Source organism: Oncorhynchus mykiss, chromosome 4, assembly GCF_057628025.1.
Source record: "Oncorhynchus mykiss isolate SJ-2025 chromosome 4, ASM5762802v1, whole genome shotgun sequence".
Lineage (NCBI taxonomy): Eukaryota > Metazoa > Chordata > Actinopteri > Salmoniformes > Salmonidae > Oncorhynchus > Oncorhynchus mykiss.
The window spans coordinates 93,607,502-93,622,752 of record NC_143025.1 but is presented as its reverse complement, the minus strand read 5'-3'; the positions used below and the strand labels follow the sequence as shown (position 1 = coordinate 93,622,752).

At 49.2% G+C, this 15,251-nt stretch overlaps 1 protein-coding gene across 4 annotated transcripts in view; it reads left to right on the top strand.

Moving 5' to 3' along the window:
• ddx1 (DEAD-box helicase 1) overlaps positions 1 to 14,484 on the top strand; it is a 37,879-nt gene extending 23,395 nt beyond the window's left edge. For 2 of the 4 annotated variants that reach the window (XM_090233325.1, XM_090233326.1), the window contains 11 exons: positions 594 to 683; positions 1,752 to 1,943; positions 3,173 to 3,224; positions 4,506 to 4,652; positions 4,885 to 4,976; positions 6,858 to 6,930; positions 7,976 to 8,048; positions 12,297 to 12,339; positions 12,417 to 12,512; positions 13,023 to 13,143; positions 13,957 to 14,484. In XM_090233325.1, coding sequence (XP_090089451.1) covers positions 594 to 683; positions 1,752 to 1,943; positions 3,173 to 3,224; positions 4,506 to 4,652; positions 4,885 to 4,976; positions 6,858 to 6,930; positions 7,976 to 8,048; positions 12,297 to 12,339; positions 12,417 to 12,512; positions 13,023 to 13,143; positions 13,957 to 14,087 — 1,110 coding nt within the window. In that variant the 3' untranslated portion in view covers positions 14,088 to 14,484. Of the gene's footprint in view, positions 1 to 593; positions 684 to 1,751; positions 1,981 to 3,172; positions 3,225 to 4,505; positions 4,729 to 4,884; positions 4,977 to 6,857; positions 6,931 to 7,975; positions 8,049 to 12,296; positions 12,340 to 12,416; positions 12,513 to 13,022; positions 13,144 to 13,956 lie in introns of all 4 variants that reach the window. The other 2 variants (XR_016495513.1, XR_016495514.1) reach the window with 2 other exon arrangements.
• The last annotated feature ends 767 nt before the right edge of the window (positions 14,485 to 15,251 follow it).

Here is a 15,251-nt window from a genome sequence, read left to right as displayed (position 1 = left end):
CTGGCTACATATCGAGGTTAGCCGACGTTGCAGTTAACGGTTCATTCAGAAGGTTAGCATTAGCACGGCTAACTGGCTACATATCGAGGTAAGCCGACGCTGCGGTTAACGGTTCATTCAGAAGGTTAGCATTAGCACGGCTAACTGGCTACATATCGAGGTTAGCCGACGTTGCAGTTAACGGTTCATTCAGAAGGTTAGCATTTGCATATATATATATTATACGTAATATTGCTGGACATTATTTGGCAGATAGCTGTTATGTTTGTCTTTTGTAAGCCAATAGTGGCTAACCAGGGGTTCAGACATACTGCATACTTCTGGGATAATGTGGCTTTGATTGGATAGAAACCAGGAGCTTGTTAATGACGGTTTTGTGATGGAACAGATTTTAGAAAGTCAATTAATCTTTCAGAATTACTTTGTGAGTTACTGGTTGGTGGGATGGGAGACACTGTCAGCTGGCGATCTACCCGTTGGAGGACCCCCTGGTTCCAGACCCCCCCCCCCCTGTAAAGTAACTAGCGTTGGGCCCTTCGTCCAGTGTGTAACCTGTATAGTGTAATATATATAGTATGTTGTCTCCCCTCCAGGATGGTCTCCTAACTGCCGGCTACACCGACTTTATCATGAGAATCTACAACCAGATTCCTCAAGTCACCTCGGACGGCAAGAGACTTCAGGTACGCTACCCCTAGTGTCTGTCTGGACCTATATATTACTCTGTTATACCCCTAGTGTCTGTCTGGACCTATATATTACTCTGTTAGACCCCTAGTGTCTGTCTGAACCTATATATTACTCTGTTATACCCCTAGTGTCTGTCTGGACCTATATATTACTGTGTTATACCCCCTAAGGGAACCTGAACCTATATATTACTGTGTTAGACCCCTAGTGTCTGTCTGGACCTATATATTACTGTGTTAGACCCCTAGTGTCTGTCTGAACCTATATATTACTGTGTTAGACCCCTAGTGTCTGTCTGGACCTATATATTACTCTGTTAGACCCCTAGTGTCTGTCTGTCTCTGAACCTATATATTACTGTGTTAGACCCCTAGTGTCTGTCTGAGCCTATATATTACTGTTAGACCCCTAGTGTCTGTCTGAACCTATATATTACTGTGTTAGACCCCTAGTGTCTGTCTGAACCTATATATTACTGTGTTAGACCCCTAGTGTCTGTCTGGACCTATATATTACTCTGTTAGACCCCTAGTGTCTGTCTGTCTCTGAACCTATATATTACTGTGTTAGACCCCTAGTGTCTGTCTGAGCCTATATATTACTGTTAGACCCCTAGTGTCTGTCTGAACCTATATATTACTCTGTTAGACCCCTAGTGTCTGTCTGAACCTATATATTACTGTGTTAGACCCCTAGTGTCTGTCTGAACCTATATATTACTGTGTTAGACCCCTAGTGTCTGTCTGAACCTATATATTACTGTGTTAGACCCCTAGTGTCTGTCTGGACCTATATATTACTGTGTTAGACCCCTAGTGTCTGTCTGGACCTATATATTACTCTGTTAGACCCCTAGTGTCTGTCTGAACCTATATATTACTGTGTTAGACCCCTAGTGTCTGTCTGAACCTATATATTACTGTTAGACCCCTAGTGTCTGTCTGGACCTATATATTACTCTGTTATACCCCTAGTGTCTGTCTGAGCCTATATATTACTGTTAGACCCCTAGTGTCTGTCTGGACCTATATATTACTCTGTTATTCCTCTCTCTGTACCAGGTCATCGTCTGCTCAGCGACGCTCCACTCCTTCGATGTGAAGAAGCTGTCGGAGAGGATCATGCACTTCCCCACCTGGGTGGATCTGAAGGGAGAGGATTCTGTCCCTGAGACCGTACATCACGTGGTCGTACCTGTTAACCCTAAACACGACCGCAGCTGGGAACGCCTCGACCGCAAGAACCACATCCTGGTCAGTCTGGGGTCAGAGAGAATAGAACCACATCCTGGTCAGTCTGGGGTCAGAGAGAATAAAAGCACATCCTGGTCAGTCTGGGGTCAGAGAGAATAAAAGCACATCCTGGTCATTCTGGTGTCAGAGAGAATAAAAGCACATCCTGGTCAGTCTGGGCTCAGAGAGAATAAAAGCACTTCCTGGTCAGTCTGGGCTCAGAGAGAATAAAAGCACATCCTGGTCAGTCTGGGGTCAGAGAGAATAAAAGCACATCCTGGTCAGTCTGGGGTCAGAGAGAATAAAAGCACATCCTGGTCAGTCTGGGGGTCAGAGAATAAAAGCACATCCTGGTCAGTCTGGGGTCAGAGAGAATAAAAGCACATCCTGGTCAGTCTGGGGTCAGAGAGAATAAAAGCACATCCTGGTCAGTCTGGGGTCAGAGAGAATAAAAGCACATCCTGGTCAGTCTGGGGTCAGAGAGAATAAAAGCACATCCTGGTCAGTCTGGGGGTCAGAGAATAAAAGCACATCCTGGTCAGTCTGGGGGTCAGAGAATAAAAGCACATCCTGGTCAGTCTGGGGTCAGAATAAAAGCACATCCTGGTCAGTCTGGGGTCAGAAAGAATAGAAGTACATCCTGGTCAGTCTGGGGTCAGAGAGAATAAAAGCACATCCTGGTCAGTCTGGGGTCAGAGAGAATAAAAGCACATCCTGGTCAGTCTGGGGTCAGAAAGAATAGAAGCACTTCTGGTTTGATCAGGGGTCACCATAGAGTTGAGTAGAGCAGGGGGCTTCCCAAACTCTGGCCTGGGACCCAGGGTGCACCTTTAGGTTTTTAGAATGACACAGCTGATTTTAAATCATCAAAGCTTGATGACGAGTTAGTTATTTAAATCAGCTGTGTAGTTGAAAGATCAGAAGGTGTACCTAGGGGAGCCCCGGACCTGAGTTTAGGAAACCCTGAGGTAGAGGATGTACGGTATCTTCTGACAGCATGAACCCTTAAGGGTTCTCTCCGTCTTATTTTAATACTCTAATTGCTCTCCTTCCTCTCTTTCCTCCTCCTTTCTCTCCTCCCTCATTCCTCCTCCTTTCTCTCCTCCCTCCTTCCTCCTCCTTTCTCTTTCCTTTCTCTCCTTCCTCCTCGTTCCTCTTTCCTCTCGTTCCTCCCTCTCTCCCTCTCTCCTTTCTCTCCTCCTTCTCTCCTTCCTCCTCTCTCCTTCCTCCTCCTCTCCTGTGTGTTTCAGACTGATGAGGTCCATGCTAAAGACAACACCAGACCAGGAGCCAACAGCTCAGGTCAGACTGACCCCCTGCATAAAGCCTCCATCCCAAATGGCACCTTGTTTCTAAAGCACCCTGGTTCAAGTAGTGCACTATATAGGGTCCCTGGTTAAAGTAGTGCACTATATAGGGGCCCTGGTTCAAGTAGTGCACTATATAGGGGCCCTGGTCAAAGTAGTGCACTATATAGGGGCCCTGGTCAAAGTAGTGCACTATATAGGGCAGGGATCACCTCGAATCAGCCGCCGGCCAATTTATTTCCTGAGTGGATGAGGGGGACTGCAACGTCCTAATTAGTATACTTCAAATTGACCACAAGAAGCCCAAACCGATATAATATTTGACTAAAACCTATACAATCACATATCTCTCTGTGTGGGAATACTTCAACATCTAAATTAAAATCACTTGGAGATAATTTCCTGGTGTTTTTAGTCTTATGTCCAACAATGACAATTTGCTCAACTGGGGGGGGGACAAATGAAAGGGCCCCCTGGGCTGCCAGTTGGGGAGCTCTGATGTAGGGGGGGCCGGCCAGTTGGGGAGCTCTGATGTAGGGGGGGCCGGCCAGTTGGGGAGCTCTGATGTAGGGGGGGCCGGCCAGTTGGGGAGCTCTGATGTAGGGGGGGCCGGCCAGTTGGGGAGCTCTGATGTAGGGGGGGCCGGCCAGTTGGGGAGCTCTGATGTAGGGGGGGCCGGCCAGTTGGGGAGCTCTGATGTAGGGGGGGCCGGCCAGTTGGGGAGCTCTGATGTAGGGGGGGCCGGCCAGTTGGGGAGCTCTGATGTAGGGGGGGCCGGCCAGTTGGGGAGCTCTGATGTAGGGGGGGCCGGCCAGTTGGGGAGCTCTGATGTAGGGGGGGCCGGCCAGTTGGGGAGCTCTGATGTAGGGGGGGGGCGGCCAGTTGGGGAGCTCTGATGTAGGGGGGGCCGGCCAGTTGGGGAGCTCTGATGTAGGGGGGGCCGGCCAGTTGGGGAGCTCTGATGTAGGGGGGGCCGGCCAGTTGGGGAGCTCTGATGTAGGGGTCCCGGCCAGTTGGGGAGCTCTGATGTAGGGGGGGCCGGCCAGTTGGGGAGCTCTGATGTAGGGGGGCCGGCCAGTTGGGGAGCTCTGATGTAGGGGGGGCCGGCCAGTTGGGTAGCTCTGATGTAGGGGGCCGGCCAGTTGGGGAGCTCTGATGTAAGGGAAGCTCTGATGTAGGGGGGGCCGGCCAGTTGGGTAGCTCTGATATTACGTTGTAATGTCCTGTTGTTTTCTAGCGTAAGGTTATGGTCTGACCTGTTACTGTGTGTGTGTAGAGATGTGGTCTGAGGCCATCAAGATCTTGAAGGGGGAGTACACCATCAGAGCCATCAAGGAACACAACATGGACCAGGCCATCATCTTCTGTCGGACCAAGATCGACTGTGACAACATGGAGCAGTACTTCATCGTACAGGGAGGAGGTGAGTTAGAATATTACTACATAAATACTACAATACTATTACAACATGGATCAGTACTTCATAGTACAGGGAGGAGGTGAGTTAGAATACTACTACATAAATACTACAATACTATTACAGCATGGAGCAGTACTTCATAGTACAGGGAGGAGCTGAGTTAGAATACTACTACTGTACTACATAAATACTACTACAGGGAGGTGTGTTATACTCTGTCCCCTCCCTCCTTTAGGTCCAGATAAAAAAGGCCACCAGCTTTCCTGTGTCTGTCTCCATGGTGACCGGAAGCCCAACGAACGCAAGACCAATCTGGACCGATTCAAGGTCAGCAGCGTCACTTAGCCACTGGCGGGATATGACCTCATTTAGCCACTGAGGTCCCCACTAGGACCTCACTTAGCCACTGGCGGGATATGACCTCACTTAGCCACTGGCGGGATAGGACCTCACTTAGCCACTGAGGTCCCCACTAGGACCTCACTTAGCCACTGGCGGGATATGACCTCACTTAGCCTCTGGCGGGATATGACCTCACTTAGCCACTGGCGGGATATGACCTCACTTAGCCACTGGCGGGATATGACCTCACTTAGCCACTGGCGGGATATGACCTCACTTAGCCACTGGCGGGATATGACCTCACTTAGCCACTGGCGGGATATGACCTCACTTAGCCTCTGGCGGGATATGACCTCACTTAGCCACTGGCGGGATATGACCTCACTTAGCCACTGGCGGGATATGACCTCACTTAGCCACTGGCGGGATATGACCTCACTTAGCCACTGGCGGGATATGACCTCACTTAGCCTCTGGCGGGATATGACCTCACTTAATCACTGACGGGATATGACCTCACTTAGCCACTGGCGGGATATGACCTCACTTAGCCACTGACGGGATATGACCTCACTTAGCCACTGGCGGGATATGACCTCACTGAGCCACTGGCGGGATAGGACCTCACTTAGCCACTGGCGGGATATGACCTCACTTAGCCACTGGCGGGATATGACCTCACTGAGCCACTGGCGGGATATGACCTCACTTAGCCACTGGCGGGATAGGACCTCACTGAGCCACTGGCGGGATAGGACCTCACTTAGCCACTGGCGGGATATGACCTCACTTAGCCACTGGCGGGATATGACCTCACTGAGCCACTGGCGGGATATGACCTCACTTAGCCACTGGCGGGATATGACCTCACTGAGCCACTGGCGGGATATGACCTCACTTAGCCACTGGCGGGATATGACCTCACTTAGCCACTGGCGGGATATGACCTCACTTAGCCAAGACCATTTTATAATTTAGTGCTGTTGTCCCACGTCTGTGATGTCAAGACTATTAATTGTTTAGAACCAATGAGAAAGTACATCAGTTACTTGATTTGAATTTATGGTTTATGTCTTAAATGTCACCCTAGTCCCTATTTTAGTGCACTACTCTGGAGCAGGGGGGGCACGGGGCACTACTCTGGAGGAGCGGGGGGGGGGGGGGGGGGGGCACGGGGCACTACTCTGGAGGAGCGGGGGGGGGGGGGGGGGGGGCACGGGGCACTACTCTGGAGGAGCGGGGAAAGGGGGGGGCACGGGGCACTACTCTGGAGGAGCGGGGGAAGGGGGGGGCACGGGGCACTACTCTGGAGGAGCGGGGGGAGGGGCACGGGGCACTACTCTGGAGGAGCGGGGGGGGGCACGGGGCACTACTCTGGAGGAGCGGGGGGAGGGGCACGGGGCACTACTCTGGAGGAGCGGGGGGGGGCACGGGGCACTACTCTGGAGGGGCGGGGGGGGGGCCACGGGGCACTACTCTGGAGGAGCGGGGGGAGGGGCACGGGGCACTACTCTGGAGCGGGGGGGGGGGGCACTACTCTGGAGGAGCGGGGGGAGGGGCACGGGGCACTACTCTGGAGGAGCGGGGGGAGGGGCACGGGGCACTACTCTGGAGGAGCGGGGGGAGGGGCACGGGGCACTACTCTGGAGGAGCGGGGGGGCCACGGGGAATAGGGGGCCATGTGGGATCTAGACATGATTAGAGGTATGGTTGGCAGTGGGACCACCAGCCGTTCCTCAAACGTCTCACAGGAAAAATAAATAAATAAAATAAAACACTTCCACTCCTATTTTTACGCTTTTATTTTCTATTCTGTTTTCAGCAACAGCATCAAATATGATATTGACTTCCTGTATCTCCTTACAGAAACAGGAAGTTAAGTTTTTGATCTGTACAGACGTGGCGGCCAGGGGCATCGACATCCACGGAGTCCCCTACGGTGAGACAAACACACAGACCATGAGATTAACAAACACACAGACCATGAGATTAACAAACACACAGAACATGAGATTAACAAACACACAGACCATGAGATTAACAAACACACAGACCATGAGATTAACAAACACACAGACCATGAGATTAACAAACACACAGACCATGAGATTAACAAACACACAGACCATGAGATTAACAAACACACAGACCATGAGATTAACAAACACACAGACCATGAGATTAACACACACACAGACCATGAGATTAACAAACACACAGACCATGAGATTAACACACAGACCATGAGATTAACAAACACACAGAACATGAGATTAACACAGACCATGAGATTAACAAACACACAGACCATGAGATTAACAAACACACAGACCATGAGATTAACAAACACACAGACCATGAGATTAACAAACACACAGAACATGAGATTAACAAACACACAGACCATGAGATTAACACACACACAGACCATGAGATTAACACACACACAGACCATGAGATTAACACACACACAGACCATGAGATTAACACACACACAGACCATGAGATTAACAAACACACAGACCATGAGATTAAGAAACACACAGACCATGAGATTAACAAACACACAGACAATGAGATTAACAAACACACAGACCATGAGATTAACAAACACACAGACCATGAGATTAACAGAGAAACACAACACAGACCATGAGATTAACAAACACAACACAGACCATGAGATTAACAGAGAAACACAACACAGACCATGAGATTAACACAGACCATGAGATTAACACAGACCATGAGATTAACAGAGAAACACAACACAGACCATGAGATTAACACACAGACCATGAGATTAACAGAGAAACACAACACAGACATGAGATTAACACACAAACACAACACAGACCATGAGATTAACACAAACCATGAGATTAACACAGAAACACGACACAGACACAGACAGAACCTCATTTTCAGGTCCAAGTCGTCCTGTTGCTTTTTAATCCATTTTGACCCTGATCGATGTGTTCCAGTGATCAACGTGACTCTGCCAGATGAGAAGCAGAACTACGTCCATCGTATCGGCAGAGTGGGGAGAGCAGAGAGGTCAGTAATATCTAGTCTGGTGGAGAGAGAACACAGAGGTCAGTAATATCTAGTCTGGTGGGGAGAGAGAGAGAACAGAGAGGTCAGTAATATCTAGTCTGGTAGAGAGAGAGAGAGAACAGAGGTCAGTAATATCTAGTCTGGTGGGGAGAGAGAGAGAACAGAGAGGTCAGTAATATCTAGTCTGGTAGAGAGAGAGAGAGAACAGAGGTCAGTAATATCTAGTCTGGTGGAGAGAGAGAGAACAGAGAGGTCAGTAATATCTAGTCTGGTAGAGAGAGAGAGAGAACAGAGAGATCAGTAATATCTAGTCTGGTAGAGAGAGAGAGAGAACAGAGGTCAGTAATATCTAGTCTGGTGGATAGAGAGAGAACAGAGGTCAGTAATATCTAGTCTGGTAGAGAGAGAGAGAGAACAGAGAGGTCAGTAATATCTAGTCTGGTAGAGAGAGAGAGAGAACAGAGAGGTCAGTAATATCTAGTCTGGTAGAGAGAGAGAACAGAGGTCAGTAATATCTAGTCTGGTAGAGAGAGAGAGAGAGAGAACAGAGAGGTCAGTAATATCTAGTCTGGTAGAGAGAGAGAGAACAGAGAGGTCTGTAATATCTAGTCTGGTGGAGAGAGAACAGAGGTCAGTAATATCTAGTCTGGTGGAGAGAGAGAGAGCAGAGAGGTCAGTAATATCTAGTCTGGTGGAGAGAGCAGAGAGGTCAGTAATATCTAGTCTGGTGGAGAGAGCAGAGAGGTCAGTAATATCTAGTCTGGTGGAGAGAGAGAGAGAGCAGAGAGGTCAGTAATATCTAGTCTGGTAGAGAGAGAGAGAGAACAGAGGTACGTAATATCTAGTCTGGTGGGGAGAGAGAGAGAGCAGAGAGGTCAGTAATATCTAGTCTGGTGGAGAGAGAACAGAGAGGTCAGTAATATCTAGTCTGGTGGAGAGAGAGAACAGAGGTCAGTAATATCTAGTCTGGTGGGGAGAGAGAGAGAACAGAGAGGTCAGTAATATCTAGTCTGGTAGAGAGAACAGAGAGGTCAGTAATATCTAGTCTGGTGGAGAGAGAGAGAACAGAGAGGTCAGTAATATCTAGTCTGGTGGAGAGAGAGAACAGAGGTCAGTATTATCTAGTCTGGTGGAGAGAGACAGAGAACAGAGAGGTCAGTAATATCTAGTCTGGTAGAGAGAGAGAGAGAGAGCAGAGAGGTCAGTAATATCTAGTCTGGTGGAGAGAGAGAACAGAGGTCAGTATTATCTAGTCTGGTGGAGAGAGACAGAGAACAGAGAGGTCAGTAATATCTAGTCTGGTAGAGAGAGAGAGCAGAGAGGTCAGTAATATCTAGTCTGGTGGAGAGAGAGAGAACAGAGAGGTCAGTAATATCTAGTCTGGTGGGGAGAGAGAGAGAACAGAGGTCAGTAATATCTAGTCTGGTGGAGAGAGAGAGAGAACAGAGAGGTCAGTAATATCTAGTCTGGTGGAGGGAGAGAGAACAGAGAGGTCAGTAATATCTAGTCTGGTGGAGAGAGAGAGAGCAGAGAGGTCAGTAATATCTAGTCTGGTGGAGAGAGAGAGAGCAGAGAGGTCAGTAATATCTAGTCTGGTGGGGAGAGAGAGAGAACAGAGGTCAGTAATATCTAGTCTGGTGGAGAGAGAGAGAGAGAACAGAGGTCAGTAATATCTAGTCTGGTGGAGAGAGAGAGAACAGAGAGGTCAGTAATATCTAGTCTGGTGGAGAGAGAGAGAACAGAGAGGTCAGTAATATCTAGTCTGGTGGGGAGAGAGAGAGAGAGAACAGAGGTCAGTAATATCTAGTCTGGTGGAGAGAGAGAACAGAGAGGTCAGTAATATCTAGTCTGGTGGAGAGAGAACAGAGAGGTCAGTAATATCTAGTCTGGTGGAGAGAGAGAGAACAGAGAGGTCAGTAATATTTAGTCTGGTGGAGAGAGAGAACAGAGAGGTCAGTAATATCTAGTCTGGTTGAGAGAGAGAGAACAGAGGTCAGTAATATCTAGTCTGGTGGAGAGAGAGAGAGAGAGAGAGAGAGAGAGATCAGTAATATCTAGTCTGGTGGAGAGAGAGAACAGAGAGGTCAGTAATATCTAGTCTGGTGGAGAGAGAAAACAGAGTTCAGTAATATCTAGTCTGGTGGAGAGAGAGAACAGAGAGGTCAGTAATATCTAGTCTGGTGGAGAGAGAGAGAACAGAGAGGTCAGTAATATCTAGTCTGGTTGAGAGAGAGAGAACAGAGAGGTCAGTAATATCTAGTCTGGTGGAGAGAGAGAGAACAGAGAGGTCAGTAATATATAGTCTGGTAGAGAGAGAGAGAGAACAGAGAGGTCAGTAATATCTAGTCTGGTGGAGAGAGAGAGAACAGAGAGGTCAGTAATATCTAGTCTGGTGGAGAGAGAGAGAACAGAGAGGTCAGTAATATATAGTCTGGTAGAGAGAGAGAGAGAACAGAGAGGTCAGTAATATCTAGTCTGGTGGAGAGAGAGAGAACAGAGAGGTCAGTAATATCTAGTCTGGTAGAGAGAGAGAGAGAACAGAGAGGTCAGTAATATCTAGTCTGGTGGAGAGAACAGAGAGGTCAGTAATATCTAGTCTGGTGGAGAGAGAGAGAACAGAGAGGTCAGTAATATCTAGTCTGGTGGAGAGAGAGAGAGAACAGAGAGGTCAGTAATATCTAGTCTGGTGGAGAGAGAGAGAACAGAGGTCAGTAATATCTAGTCTGGTGGAGAGAGAGAGAACAGAGGTCAGTAATATCTAGTCTGGTGGAGAGAGAGAGAACAGAGAGGTCAGTAATATCTAGTCTGGTGGAGAGAGAGAGAACAGAGAGGTCAGTATTATCTAGTCTGGTGGAGAGAGACAGAGAACAGAGAGGTCAGTAATATCTAGTCTGGTAGAGAGAGAGAGAGAGCAGTAATATCTAGTCTGGTGGAGAGAGAGAGAACAGAGAGGTCAGTAATATCTAGTCTGGTGGGGAGAGAGAGAGAACAGAGGTCAGTAATATCCAGTCTGGTAGAGAGAACAGAGAGGTCAGTAATATCTAGTCTGGTGGAGAGAGAGAGAACAGAGAGGTCAGTAATATCTAGTCTGGTGGAGAGAGAGAACCGAGCGGTCAGTAATATCTAGTCTGGTGGAGAGAGAGAACAGAGAGGTCAGTAATATCTAGTCTGGTGGAGAGAGAGAACAGAGAGGTCAGTAATATCTAGTCTGGTGGAGAGAGAGAGAGAACAGAGAGGTCAGTAATATCTAGTCTGGTAGAGAGAGAGAGAGAACAGAGAGGTCAGTAATATCTAGTCTGGTGGAGAGAGAGAGAACAGAGAGGTCAGTAATATCTAGTCTGGTGGAGAGAGAGAGAGAACAGAGAGGTCAGTAATATCTAGTCTGGTGGAGAGAGAGAGAGAACAGAGAGGTCAGTAATATATAGTCTGGTAGAGAGAGAGAGAGAACAGAGAGGTCAGTAATATCTAGTCTGGTAGAGAGAGAGAGAGAACAGAGAGTTCAGTAATATCTAGTCTGGTGGAGAGAGAGAGAACAGAGAGGTCAGTAATATCTAGTCTGGTAGAGAGAGAGAGAGAACAGAGAGTTCAGTAATATCTAGTCTGGTAGAGAGAGAGAGAGAACAGAGGTCAGTAATATCTAGTCTGGTAGAGAGAGAGAGAGAACAGAGAGTTCAGTAATATCTAGTCTGGTGGAGAGAGAGAGAACAGAGAGGTCAGTAATATCTAGTCTGGTAGAGAGAGAGAGAGAACAGAGAGTTCAGTAATATCTAGTCTGGTAGAGAGAGAGAACCGAGAGGTCAGTAATATCTAGTCTGGTTGGGAGAGAGAGAACAGAGAGGTCAGTAATATCTAGTCTGGTGGAGAGAGAGAGAACAGAGAGGTCAGTAATATATAGTCTGGTAGAGAGAGAGAGAGAACAGAGAGGTCAGTAATATCTAGTCTGGTGGAGAGAGAGAGAACAGAGAGGTCAGTAATATCTAGTCTGGTGGAGAAAGAGAGAACAGAGAGGTCAGTAATATATAGTCTGGTAGAGAGAGAGAGAGAACAGAGAGGTCAGTAATATATAGTCTGGTAGAGAGAGAGAACCGAGAGGTCAGTAATATCTAGTCTGGTTGGGAGAGAGAGAACAGAGAGGTCAGTAATATCTAGTCTGAATCTGTGTTGACGATGCTTTTTAGTTCTAAACTAGGTTTCATCTGTCTGGGAAAACCACATCTAGAAAAAGTCAAGTTTCTCTTCATCTTTTAGGATGGGGTTGGCCATCTCTCTCGTTGCGATGGAGAAGGAGAAGGTAAGGCCATCAGTCAGAATATTTGTTGTAATTCTGTGGTCTCAGGTCAACAGGTGGCTGACTCATTCTGTCTGTAGGTGTGGTATCATACGTGTGCTAACCGGGGCAGAGGGTGTCACAACACCAGGCTGAAGGAGGAGGGAGGATGTACCATCTGGTACAATGAGAAGGAGGTGAGGAAACCAATACTACCTCTGTTCCTCTGCTCTTCATACTCTCTCCTTCCATTCTCTCTCTGACTCTGTCTCTCTCTCTCTCTCCACCCTCTCGCTCTACCCCAACCTCCCCTCTCTCTCTCTCTCCACCCCCCTCTCTCACTCTACACCCCCTCATCTCTCTCTCTCCACCCCCCTCGCTCCAACCCCCCTCTCTCTCTCTCACTCTACTCTACACCCCCCTCTCTCTCTCTCTCTCTCTCTCTCTACACCCCCCATCTCTCTCTCCACCCCCCTCGCTCCAACCCCCCTCTCTCTCTCTCTCCACCCCCCTCTCACTCTACACCCCCCATCTCTCTCTCTCTCCACCCCCCTCTCACTCTACACCCCCCATCTCTCTCTCTCTCCACCCCCCTCGCTCCAACCCCTCTCTCTCTCTACACCCCCCTCTCTCTCTCTCTCCACCCCCCTCGCTCCAACCCCTCTCTCTCTCACTCTACACCCCCTCTCTCTCTCTCTGTTCCTCAGCTCCTGTCCGATGTAGAGGAGCATTTAAAGTGTACCATCACCCAGTGTGAACCGGACATCAAGGTTCCTGTGGACGACTTTGACGGCAAGGTGACCTACGGCAAGCGCAGAGCAGCAGCAGGTGTGTGTTAGACGGGATCGCTACGGGCGTTTTATATACACTACAGATGGTGAAGCGTGATTCATCCCTCCCAGAGAACAGGTTTCCACTGTTCCAGAGCTTTACACCACACCAGCCAGCGCTTGGCGATCTAAGGCTTGGCACGGCGCATGGCGATCTAAGGCTTGGCACGGCGCATGGCGATCTAAGGCTTGGCACGGCGCATGGCGATCTAAGGCTTGGCACGGCGCATGGCGATCTAAGGCTTGGCACGCCGCATGGCGATCTAAGGCTTGGCACGGCGCATGGCGATCTAAGGCTTGGCACGGCGCATGGCGATCTAAGCCTTGGCACGGCGCATGGCGATCTAAGCCTTGGCACGGCGCATGGCGATCTAAGCCTTGGCACGGCGCATGGCGATCTAAGCCTTGGCACGACGCATGGCGATCTAAGGCTTTGCACGGCGCATGGCGATCTAAGGCTTGGCACGGCGCATGGCGATCTAAGGCTTGGCACGGCGCATGGCGATCTAAGGCTTGGCACGGCGCATGGCGATCTAAGGTTTGGCACGGCGCATGGCGATCTAAGGCTTGGCACGGCGCATGGCGATCTAAGGCTTGGCACGGCGCATGGCGATCTACGGCTTGTGTGTCGCTGCTCGGCCGCGGAAACCCACTTTACGGCGGGGCCGTTGTTGCTCCTAGACATTTCCACTTCACAACACTGCCAATGTTTGTCTATGGAGATTGCATGGCTGTGTGCTCGATTTTATTTACTTTTGTGTATATATAATGTAAAGCTTGGTTCATTACAGCTCTCTGTCTCTCTCTCCAGGTGGTAACTATAGTGGTCATGTGGCTGCGTTGGCTCCTACAGTTCAGGAGCTGGCCAATCTGGAGAGAGAAGCTCAGACCTCCTTCCTACATCTGGGGTACCTGCCCAACCAGCTGTTCAAAGCCTTCTGAAAACACACCTGCCGGTCTAGATACGCAGATACACCTGGGCTGACTTCAACCAACTTAACGTCCTGCTTCCTGTCTACACACACACACACACACACACACACACACACACCTACACACCTGTTCTGACTGCCTGTACAGTGTGCAGGTCGTCCAAAGAGAAGAGACTAGCGTAGCGGCTAAAAGCTAAACCAACACACCGCTGTAGTTTTGATTTTAGTGCCTGGAGCACGAGCTGTCAGAGTTCAACAAGTCTCTGGTTAGAGACGAGATGGTCCAGGGTCTGGAGATAAATGTTGTGACTAAAATGAGTTATTATTTCCCTTCTAAAGGATTCATTTAATAAAATGACCTTAAAATGATTTGAGTTTGATCTGTTAAAATAAAGCGTCAAATTAAACCGTGTCGTTTTTGGTTTCATTCCACCGATTCACCCCAAAACAAGGTCAATAAAACTGAGAAACACAACGTCTGTAGGTTTCACAACTTGATCTTACCTAGAAGACGTCTCCAGTACCTAGATGTACCTTTTACTACTAATGTACCTACTAATACCAGGAACTACGGTCTACGGGACCTAGAGGGAACTACGGTCTACGGGACCTAGAGGGAACTACGGTCTACGGGACCTAGAGGGAACTACGGTCTACGGGACCTAGAGGGAACTACGGTCTACGGGACCTAGAGGGAACTACGGTCTACGGGACCTAGAGGGAACTACGGTCTACGGGACCTAGAGGGAACTACGGTCTACGGGACCTAGAGGGAACTACGGTCTACGGGACCTAGAGGGAACTACGGTCTACGGGACCTAGAGGGAACTACGGTCTACGGGACCTAGAGGGAACTACGGTCTACGGGACCTAGAGGGAACTACGGTCTACGGGACCTAGAGGGAACTACGGTCTACGGGACCTAGAGGGAACTACGGTCTACGGGACCTAGAGGGAACTACGGTCTACGGGACCTAGAGGGAACTACGGTCTACGGGACCTAGAGGGAACTACGGTCTACGGGGCCTAGAGGGAACTACGGTCTACGGGGCCTAGAGGGAACTACGGTCTACGGGGCCTAGAGGGAACTACGGTCTACGGGGCCTAGAGGGAACTACGGTCTACGGGGCCTAGAGGGAACTACGGTCTACGGGGCCTAGAGGGAACTACGGTC